Here is an 11170-nt window from a genome sequence, read left to right on the forward strand (position 1 = left end):
CGTTGCAGACATACAAAAATATGTGTTGCCTGAATGGCATTGGTATTTACAGCAATAACAGCAAGATAAGGTACATAACATATATTACACATATATACATACTATTAAAATATATACATTAAATCAACAGGGCATCCCAGATATGACACGTTTACACAGTCTGGTTGTATAGTCTGGTAGACTGATGTAGGAACGAGTTCTGGAGTCTTTTTGTTAGTATCTAGTGTAATGTAGTGAAATTGATGCTATACATTTGTGACTACCGTTATCACATGTGGAAGAAACATGAAAGTTCATTCGACTGAAATACTTCTTTGAAAAATAATTGAATCTGTTAAATTGCACCGGTAGACTATAAATGCGTATTCTATGCACCAAAATTTAAAAGAAAAAACATTGATAACCTGCATGCAAAACGTACTCGGCCATTGCATTGTTACGTTTTGGGTTTTTTACTTTTGACTAAATTATTATCGCACACGCGAACAGCAACAACTAAAAAAAACTACGACCCTGCACCCCTCTCTTGGGACTGCATCTGGTACAGCCCTTACATTTCTAATATTGGTATCTGGGGATATCCATTTCCTGTGGACTATTTCGGGCAGGCCGCCCGTTTGGAGGTGTTCGGGACCGCTGAAGCCAGGGACAGGACAAAGAGAACCTCTATTCTCTTTTCTTTCACCAAGCGCGAACAAAAAGCTGCCCTAAAATGGTACGTCAGACACTTCTCATCAGCTCTAACTTCTGTTGTGAACTTAGGTTTGTTATGTTTGCTTCTATGTGCGTAGAACTAGCTGACAATGACTAGGATCCTGGGAGGTGGGTGCCCTTCAGATTTGTCCCCCATGGGGGAAAAATGACTCGGGGTCGAGTCGACGCGAGAATACCTAGCACTTCGGGGAATTTCAAACATATTGTTATCATACTTTAACATTTTGGAATTTCATTTCCAGCAGTTATGATTATTACTGATTAATTTCTCCAGTTTGTGGTTGTTTTTACGTTATGATGGTTTGTTAGAACTTGTCGTAAAAGGGGGAGAGAAAATTTGTCCTGGAACTGACGGACCCCGTCGCGTTGTTTCGTCAGCTGTCCAGCTGCGTAAATTTAGTTCCAGGCGTCCCCATCAATGATCGTTAAAAACAACTGCCCTCATTCCACGTTTTATCCACAGCCTCTTCTTGATTATCGTTTGATTGGTATTATTATGAACGGTCCTGGTACATATTTCTCCTATTGGAGGAGCTATAATAAACTCTGAACGCGTCCTCGGTTTCGCGTCTCGGACATAAATGGCACGGGGGAATAATGTGAAGAATGTCGGATGAAGCAAAACCGGGCGGATCCCTCTGGCAAAAAACGCGCCACTGAAAGGGCGTTTGGTAGGGTCAAGCCACTAACTTTGCAAAGCAAAATTGACACATTGTAGTCGCAAATTTCTCTTCAGTTCGCTATTATAATAAGGTTGTCACTGGATGATATATTTGTATGTCTTCTACCGGACTACGCATGCTCCCTAGCGTGGCTTGGAACAAAATATTCATAAGGATAAGATAAATCAAGAAGATAGAGAATTTTTATTTTTCTTCAAAGATGTTGCAGATTGAGAACGATAAAATGATGGTAATGCTTTGTACTAGACGTAGTCTCCATTAATTGTCATGACAACAACACATTAGTTCCGAACATCAAGCGTATACAATAGACATGTACGTTTTCAAACATGATTTAATGTGTTATTTATATATATTGAGAACTAGGCTAACAATAATTTTAATTCTCGTAAATTTATAGCCATACGTTTGCGTCCAGATTTTATTGGCAATACAATATAATCAAAATATACACACAGGGTGTTTATGCGACCATACAGTTAATGACTGAAGTGTAAAGATGATAAAACAAGAGTGTTATTTTTTCGGCACGAAACGAGGATATTTGATACTTGCAAACTAGACAGACGAAAGCGGCCTTCGCAGTATGCTAACACGTGAGGTGAAAAACTGCCTTGTCGGGACTTGAGCCCGGTCCTCATCCATAACAAGAATTTCACTATCTGAATTTTTTTTCGATACGTCGATATTTTTATACCCAACCTATGTTGTAAATTTAATGCAGAATAGTCTGACAGTTCCAAAGCCCCTGGTTTATTTGGTTGGTCTTGTTTGAACGTAGCCCATGATTTAATTAAGAAATTATATAAAAATAATCTATGTCCTTGACGATACGTCGACATTTTTACCCAACCTATGTTGTAAATTTAATGCAAAATAGTCTGACAGTTCCAAAGCCCCTGGTTTATTCGTTTGGTCTTGTTTGAACGTAGCCCATGATTTAATTAAGAAATTATATAAAAATAATCTATGTCCTTGACGATACGTCGGCATTTTTATACCCAACCTATGTTGTAAATTTAATTCAAAATAGTCTTGAGAGTTCAAAAGCCCCTGGTTTATTTGGTTGGTCTTGCTTGAACGTAGCCCAAGATTTAATCTAAGGACATTATATTTATTCTACAAGCAGAGGTTTGGGTTTGGGGGTATTTTAGCGTGTTTTAGGCTTTTTTATCGGGGTTTCTCTTTTGCACTGAATGTTTTTTCCCGTGGGTTTGGTGGGAAAAAATTCAGTGCAAAAGAGAAACCCCAATAAAAAAGCCTAAAACACGCTAAAAATACCCCCAAACCCAAACCTCTGCTTGGAGAGTACATTATATTGTCCTGATTGATTTAATCAATCGGAGTTTACTGCATGTATGAGTAGGTTTTCCAGGATCAAACGTCACATTTTGGTCAAACCGCAGTATTTCCTGCCATCTGAAATATGTATTGGCCTTTCTGGCGTCTTGCCATTTTCTCTTAGTTAGAAAAGATTATATTTATGATAGCTAGGTACAACCTATTCTGAATGTGGTGCAACATATTCTGTACACGCTTTTCCCTATTTGATTTACGTACCAGGATTGTCATTCATTGACAAACTAGTATTTCCTCCGCCCTTTTTGACAAACAAACAAGTTAGTTTTATAACCTTGAGCAACGCCCAAGGGTTATTCTTGGGTAATACCAGTTGTAGTATTTGACCCCTGCCCGCCAAATATCGTCATGTATGTAAGAAACCGCCATGTTACCGGCGCTAAAGGTCAAATATCAAAAGGTCACAATACTTTACAGAAGATTAATGTCGGAGATGTAAATTTGGAAAGACTAGCCCTTGTCCTGCTGGAATTCCTGGCACAATATTTTTCAATAATTTCATGTCTTAAATAGATCATAGACCCTCAATTTCTTTGCCCTGCAGTGGCATAGTTACTTCTGCATTCGTTGCGTTTCGCTGCGGTGTGATGCGTTGCACGAGAAATACCCCCAAATCGTACCTATACAGGGTGTTATATAGATGGTACTGTATGTGCAGAACAAGAATTGTTGTGCTCCGCAGGACAAGGGCTAGTATGAGAATATTTTCACTCCGGATTCTACGCTTCTGACAGATTAGCAAGTATACCATGTCAAACTCATCAACCCCAGATCGTACATAACAACTATTTCTGTAAATACCAGACAGTTATTGTTGGTAACATGCCAAAGGTTAAGAAATAATAACAAGGCGATATTTTACAAAAGTTGTTATCATGACATGTGTATTGATAAATAATTAAACTGTAAACTATTAAATTCAAAATTCATCATTAAAATTATATAATTTTATAGACTATAGCAACTCTTCTTCGGGTTTGATATGCAGCATATCATCACGTATGTCATGACCTCTGCTCGATATGACATATACAAATATGACGACATGTCCTTACAGGGGTCCTCACTGACGGTAACTGAAAACCTTTCTATATCTGACGACCTTTATTGCACATATTTGCCACACTGGGCTAAGTACATGTCACAACATAACATGCTGAACATATACAGTTAGGCCATGTTGATTTGATTATATGGATGACATCCTCCGGGAGCCCCAAAACTGATGCGCGCGTGCGAATAAAAAAAAGTTTTGCAAAAAAAAAAGTTCTTTTCATTATGAAATCTACGTGGTCATAAGGGTTGAGCAAATGGCACAGAATATGGTTTGGCGAATAATCTAGTCTTCAAGTTCATTTCTTTACAATTTCGTCTTTTTTCGTTTGATTTTGGCATTCTACAACATTGGTATAGTTTTTATTAAGTTTTTTTTTAACTTATGGTATATTTTTGCTCATTTTGCAACTGTTTTGTACGATTTACAGTATGGTTGAAAACTTTTTTTTTTTTGCAAACGGCCGAAACTTCATGCGCGCGCGGATGTCATCCATATAATCAAATCAACATGGCCTTAACAGATAAAAAAAAATAAAACTATTAGTAGACACCTTCAACTTCTCGCTTTTCTGTTATAGTAGAGATGTATGTTTTTCGATGGAAGGTTTGTCTTGTTGTGTTAGAAATATGAACTTTTCTACATTGCTTTGTGTAAGAAGTAGTTAAATAGGCTTTGTACAAATATATATACGCATCCCAATATCGTGAGTAGTCCAGTGGTTAGTGACCCTGCATATGGATCGATCAAGAGGTTGGGAGTTCGAATCCCGGCTGTTGTCACTTACACGACATGCACTCTACCGGAAAGGGTCGAAGTCCTGAGGACGGGACGTTAAGCTGTGGTCCACTGTTCACTGTGCTTGTCGAAAAAGAACTAGGGAAATTTCCCGGTACAATGAACCAGTAAATATTGTACTTTACTGTCTGTCTTCTCGGTCACAACCGGTGGGAGATTAGCTCTTCAGACGCCAGAATTCAGTGAGCTAAAACTGGATTGATATCACTTTCCTTCCCAATAGAGTGCACACTCTAGCAATGGAGCGTTCACACTGACCCTGTCCATGCCATGTGCCATATGATAGGGTTCTAGAGTGTAACAAATAAGTAGTGGTGACTGTGGTATATTGGTAGACACATTCTGAAGCCTCTACGTACTGCCACCGTAAGTACTACTCCCATGTTTGGATACTGACTGCAAAGTGTTTGTTCCAAAAAAGGCCGATATCGACGGTTCGGATCCAGATCTCGCGAGATTTGACGAGAACCCCGCGGAGCAGGAAGGCGGAGAGGAGGAGGATATGGTGACGTCATAACAGTTCAAATTCATGACGTTTAGTAAATTAGTTGCAACCTTTGGTAGTTTTTAGAACAATTAAAAGTAGTTCCATGATTCCAGTAGCTGACATCCTTCTTGCAGCATGCCAATAGATAAGCAAGGCGTCCTTCTTGTATCGCATGGCCTATTTTTGCTATTTATATGATGGAATTTCCAAAGCCATAAAGTTTTATTATACCGCACACTACGAAAAAGGATAACGACGTGACAGATTCTCATGACCTGGCAACTACGCAGGACTTTGACGGGGGACCTTTGGAGATTGAGGTGGAAGACACAGTCACTGATATGAATGGGGTAAACTTACGCGTTTAGCTATTTAGCAGAAAGTACCATACCCTGAGAGCCAGACTAGTATCGGGCCGTTAGCTGGTTTCCTTCGGTAGCCAAGAGGACTACGCCCGCCTATTTAAATTACCGCTACGGGGGAGTTGAGCCCTGTTACCAATTACTATTAGTAATATTCATAGGTCCGGCCAACTTCCCTCGGGCTCAACTCCCCCGTAGCGGTAGTTTAGATAGGCGGGCGTATTCCTCTTGGCTACCGAAGGAAACCGGCTAACGGCCCGATACTAGTGTGGCTCCAAGGGTAAAAGTTCTTGTAGTGCAGTAGATACGAACGACACTTTGAAGTAACGTGACAGACAGGGTCTAAATCCGTTGGCACATTGTTTGCATGCATTCGGATTCCATCCTGACGGTTTAAATTGCGTAGATGACAAAGGTCCGACACTCACCAGTTTCCCATCCCCAGAATGCATTGCGAAAACAGGGGTCTAAACCTCGTTTGCATAGGACAGGAAGGTATCGGAATGATCCTGGTGACGTTAAACAGCTTGCTTTTCACTGTGTTTTGAGGTGTTGGGGCATTTTATGCTCAACATTAATTAAATTACTATGGGTTGAATCTGACAACAAATAGAGAATGAAGTTTTTGGAACATGTGGTTTGTAACGTTATAGTGGTAACGCTATACTGATGCTGTAACGTTACAAACCACATGTTCCATGTTGAAAAGAACACAAAAACTTCATTCTCTATTTGTTGTCAGATTCGACCCATAGTAATTTAAATGTTGAGCATTAAATGCCCCCAACACCTCAAAACACACTGAAAAACAAGCTGTTTAACGTCACCAGGATCATTCCGATGCCTTCCTGTCCTATGCAAATGAGGTTTAGACCCCTGTTTTCGCAATGCATTCTGGGGATGGGAAACTGGTGAATTTCTGGTGTATTTGCACCGTTAATAGTAGACATTTACGTAGATCACAGAAGTTTGCAGTGACTAAATGTTCACAATGGGTGTTTTGACGATCCTACAAAATATGAGATTTACAGTTGTGTAACGCTTGTAGGAAGAAGAAGAAGAAGGGGTTTCTGAAACACCTTATAAAATCCCCGAGGGCCTCCTTGAGATGGTACCGGAGGGAATGCTTCAGTCGGAGACGATGCAGAAGATAGTACAGATGCAACTCGATATCATCCGCGAAGACTACGAGAGAGTTGAGGAGTTCGAGAGCACGTACACGGAACAGGTGGTGGAGACTACCATGGGAACGACGGTTCGGGAATATTTCGGTTCTCCTCGTGTCTCGTTCGGAGTCGTTATTACCCCTCTCGTGCCCAGTGCGTTTCTCGTTGCTTGGAAACCTTGTTTCTGTCTTTCGTACCCGTAGGCTGTCTGTTTCCTCGTATTGTTATTAAAAATTAATAACCGCGTAGCTGTCTTAGTATGTCACAAGATTCTACAGAGGCCGCTTCTTCAAGAGGCCGTTTCTTCAAGAATACAACACAAGAACCCTCAATACAAGAATAATACATAATAAAATCTTAATTTTTTTGTACCTTTTAGTAAATAACAAACCCCTTTCATAGACTCTCAGTATTTAATCAATATTTGAGCACTTTTGATAAATTACATAAAAACAAATACTACTAATTTGGTTTATTTTATATTGAATTGCGATCTCCATACAGAACTTACGACGTGTGTACTGACATTGTGGTATGGTGTAAATGATAAAATTTATTAAGTTATTAGTAATTTAACGTCATGTCTCTCATTTTTGGTGTACAGCCAGTGTCTAAATGTGAAATGAAACAGACACAAGTATTCCGACTGCTAACCTGTCGATAAACTTTGGTATTTTTTTTCACACTTGTAGTTGACGCCATGTATCTCATTTTTTTGTGTGTACAGGCAGTGTTAAAATGTGAAGAATTGTGAAATGAAACTGATGAAGTGGTAACTTAACGATAAAATTAGGTATATGTTTCGAGGTAAAACTTTTGTTCCAACACAAAAGGTACATTCTCTCACCTAGAGCTTTTGACGAGTCACTTTGGTCTTCGTCAGCAGACGGACCCAGTGAAGCTTGTCATGGGGCTTCTCTGTGATATCTGGTAAATGATGTTCCTCACAAGAAGTCTTGTTCAGTGCTCAGTATTCCTACAGTGTCCAGTCAAACAGAATGTCCAGGTGACTCTATGTAGATGTGTCGTGACACTTCTGAACTGGCTGGACTCGGCTGTGGGTGCTCTAGGAACCTTGCCTTCAAAGACCTCTCCGTTTCCCCAATGTAAGATTCCTGGCAGGATCCTTTGTTGTTGTTGTTGACAGGTCTAAAGCTCTAGGCTAGAACATTTACCTTTTGTCGGGACAAAAGCTTTACCTTAAAACATGTAACTACCAACAGATTTGGTACATATTTTTTGTTCAAAACTGCCTGCATATCGTACCAATCAACAGGCAGACAGGTCGACAAAGGGCGGTTCAAAAGACGAACCGACAAAACCGGCCGAGAAATCGGCAGAAGCCGCCAAGAAGGAACCAGAACCGAAGGCGGTGGCAGAACCTCCTAAGAAAGAGCCAGAAAAGAAGGAGACAGAACAATCCAAGAAAGAGCCTTCAAAGGAAAATCCAGAAAAGAAGGTTCCTTCTAAGAAAGAGACAGAAAATAAACCGGTGGAGGTTAAAAAGGAGCAGCCGGGACAGAAGGAGGCAGCACCTAAAGCTAACCCGGCGACGACTCCAGTAAAAAAAGACGCCAAGGAAGAGGAGAAGGTTATAGAAACAGTCCTGAAAATCTGTCTAACATGTTCTTGTTCACTACTGTACTGTAAATCCCACGTTATGCCAATCCTTAGCCTGGTATCCAGTCTATCGTGGTTGGGGCAATTTGTCTTCGGGGCTCTAAAGGACTTCCCCCGTCCAGCTATACAGGTCGTCCGGTGGGAGTGTTACGCCTGTGATAGAGTTATGTACGCCGGGAGTTGATGGTGGTGGGGCTAGTTGAACTCCCGTCGTGTAACGGGGAACCTAGCTGAGTCGGGCGGGGAAGAGCTCCAGGAGCCCCGAAGAGACCCCGCTCCAACCGCGATAGACTGGACACCAGGCTAGCCTATCCTTTGCACAATGTTAACTAACACATGGAGTGTGTTGTTGCTTTGGCTATTGCTTTGAATGGATGTGTGGTTTTAAAGCCAGTTTTGAAGATCTAGCGCTGTGACAAGTTCGTTAATGTGCTTCGTGTTTTAACGCTGTACTAATTTTGCCGTTGCAACTAGTTGCCTTATAAAATAAGCATGGTCTCGTGTTGTACAGACAAATAGCATGGAAACACGCAGCTGCATGGTTTGTTTAAATGGTTGTGGTGAAGTAAAATGAGAGAAAAGCTTTACATCTTTTATGCTATCCTCTTTTACCACATTTCATTGCGGGAAGTTCGAATGTTACCGTTCGTATGATTGGCGCATTTGAAGCACCGCGCAGCAAAAACAGGGCAAGCTATTGGCTGATATTTATGCTTTCGTCACTGCACTGACCCCGCCTTGAAAAATCCGCCAAGTATCTTTCTTTACAACATTTCAGATTGAACCAAATCATCCGAATGTTGCAAAAAAAAGTTACCTGCACAGATTTTTCAAGGAGTATAATAATAACAGATACTGCATCTGCGCAACGCCTATGTGACCGGCTCTGTCAGCAAAGCTCTGCATTTAATACTTTGGCTTTCTTGATGTAAAGTCTGTGTCACACATTCAGAACCTTTCCGCGACTAAGAACCGACCTGGGGGTAGGTTGGGAGCAGTATGACCAAATCTAGGCCTACCTTTGTATACAAAAAGGACCCAATAATGAGTCCCAACCACGCCCGACCACTGCTGACCTACTCAGAACACCAGCCAACCATCGCCGAACCTCCCGTCCACACCCGAATGTTTTGAACATTTTGAAACCTTCGGCTGGTGCAGCCGAACAGTAGCCGACCTCGCCGAACACCAGCCGACCACAGCACGACCTTCCTCTCGACCCCTAACTATGGTTGGCAGGAGTTCGGCAGTGTTCAGAAGGCCATATTTGGCAATGTGTGACAAAGGCTTGACATAAAATCCACCTTTCTTTCCAACCCATGGAAACGCGCTCTTTCTAACTCACGAAACTCTTTACGCATGTGCTCTTTCACAGCTCATTGTGCACTTCTGTTTTATTGCTTTATCCCCAGCGCTGCTCGCACAAGCCTTAATTCACCATTCCGATAGAAAACCAAAGATGTGTTGATCGACGGACAAGAACTATCGACCACGGTATTCATCATAACTGGAGGCACGTCCACATTGCAACAGCTGCCCGTCAAATGTCTGCCCTTGATGACAGACATCTACAGTCACAACATGGAAATTTTGGCGGACTCCGCGATTCTGTACGGTTCTTCAATAGTGGCAGATCTTGGCACATTGGCGACACCAAATCCATCATGATATTCAGTCACTCCACCGTATAGTGAGGAAAGTCGTGCAAAGTGCCTTGTCCAAGGGCACAACATCGGGCGTGTCAGGGGATAGAACCCGGGACCTCTTGGTTCCGAGTCGAACGCTCTGACCATTAGTAATGGTCGCACGCGACGAGCCTACATCAAGCTGGTCCTGGAATGCAAGTCCCCCCCCCAAAAAAACACGAAAATGTGCGTAGCGGCTTGCTGACGGAGGCGCGAGATTCCGTCTTGTAAACGGCCGTTACCATTTGAAACGGGCGACGTCATATTGCTGATCATGACTGGTCGATGCCATATCCGCAAGCGTACCCCAACTGTTTTTAGAAGCAAGTACATTTAAAAACAAGTTAAAGATCCTTGTTAAAACGTATGAAAAAGCATTCAGAAAATAAGAAGTACTAGTAAATATATTAGTGAAAAAATCAAAAGGACAAGCTCGGATTCGAACCGGGGTCGAAAAGACATCCTAAAACCCTAATCGTCTACACCACGAAACATCACGGTGTTGACGAAGCATTCTAATACACTTCTAGTTTCTCATTTTGTGATATGGCATCGGCCGTTTCAAATGGCAACGACCGTTTGCGAGACGGAAAACTAGCGATGGAGTCAGTGAAAATAAGTGAGGCAGAGATAGACCACCCTTGCGTCAACATTCAAGTTTGTGTACACAAACAAAGGCGGACATTCCACGGAGACGTTAAAAGGCATAGCGCATGTGTGCAAGACTAACCGTGTACTTTCTGCCACTGACAGACTGATGCGGGGAGACTGGGTACGGGCACGTCGTCTGAAGAGGTAGGGAACGAGAACACCAACTGACTCGGCGTCTCGTACCCCCGGTATCGTGTTGTCTGACCCACTGTCGTCTGTTTCAGAACCGTGATGTCTCCCGATCCTGACAACGTTTCCCTTTAGGCCATGTTGATTTGATTATATGGATGACATCCACGCGCGCATGAATTTTCAGCCGTTTCCAAAAAAAAAAAGTTTTCAACCATACTGTAAATCGTACAAAACAGTTGCAAGATGAGCAAAAATATACCATAAGTTACAAAAAAATAAGTAAAAACTATACCAATGTCATAGAATGCCAAAATCAAACGACAAAAGACGAAATTGTAAGGAAATGAACTTGAAGATTAGATTATTCGCCAAACCATATTCTGTCCCATTTGTTCAACCCTCATGACCACGTAGATTTCATAATGAAAACGACTTATTATTTTTTTTTTTGCAAAACTT

General features: G+C 41.6%; 1 protein-coding gene across 6 annotated transcripts in view; it reads left to right on the forward strand.

The window, feature by feature from the left end:
• The first annotated feature begins 586 nt into the window (after positions 1-586).
• The window catches only part of LOC109476743 (caldesmon-like), a 19405-nt gene continuing 8821 nt past the window's right edge, over positions 587-11170 (forward strand). Inside the window, exons 1-6 of one of the 6 annotated variants that reach the window (XM_019777747.1) lie at positions 587-715; positions 5030-5113; positions 5344-5445; positions 6509-6712; positions 7900-8214; positions 10682-10723. In XM_019777747.1, the coding sequence (XP_019633306.1) occupies positions 713-715; positions 5030-5113; positions 5344-5445; positions 6509-6712; positions 7900-8214; positions 10682-10723 (750 nt within the window). In that variant the 5' untranslated portion in view covers positions 587-712. The remainder of the gene's footprint in view (positions 716-5029; positions 5114-5343; positions 5446-6508; positions 6713-7899; positions 8215-10681; positions 10724-11170) is intronic. The other 5 variants (XM_019777748.1, XM_019777750.1, XM_019777749.1 and 2 more) reach the window with 5 other exon arrangements.

Source organism: Branchiostoma belcheri, unplaced genomic scaffold, assembly GCF_001625305.1.
Source record: "Branchiostoma belcheri isolate BF01 breed outbred unplaced genomic scaffold, Haploidv18h27 scaffold39, whole genome shotgun sequence".
Lineage (NCBI taxonomy): Eukaryota > Metazoa > Chordata > Leptocardii > Amphioxiformes > Branchiostomatidae > Branchiostoma > Branchiostoma belcheri.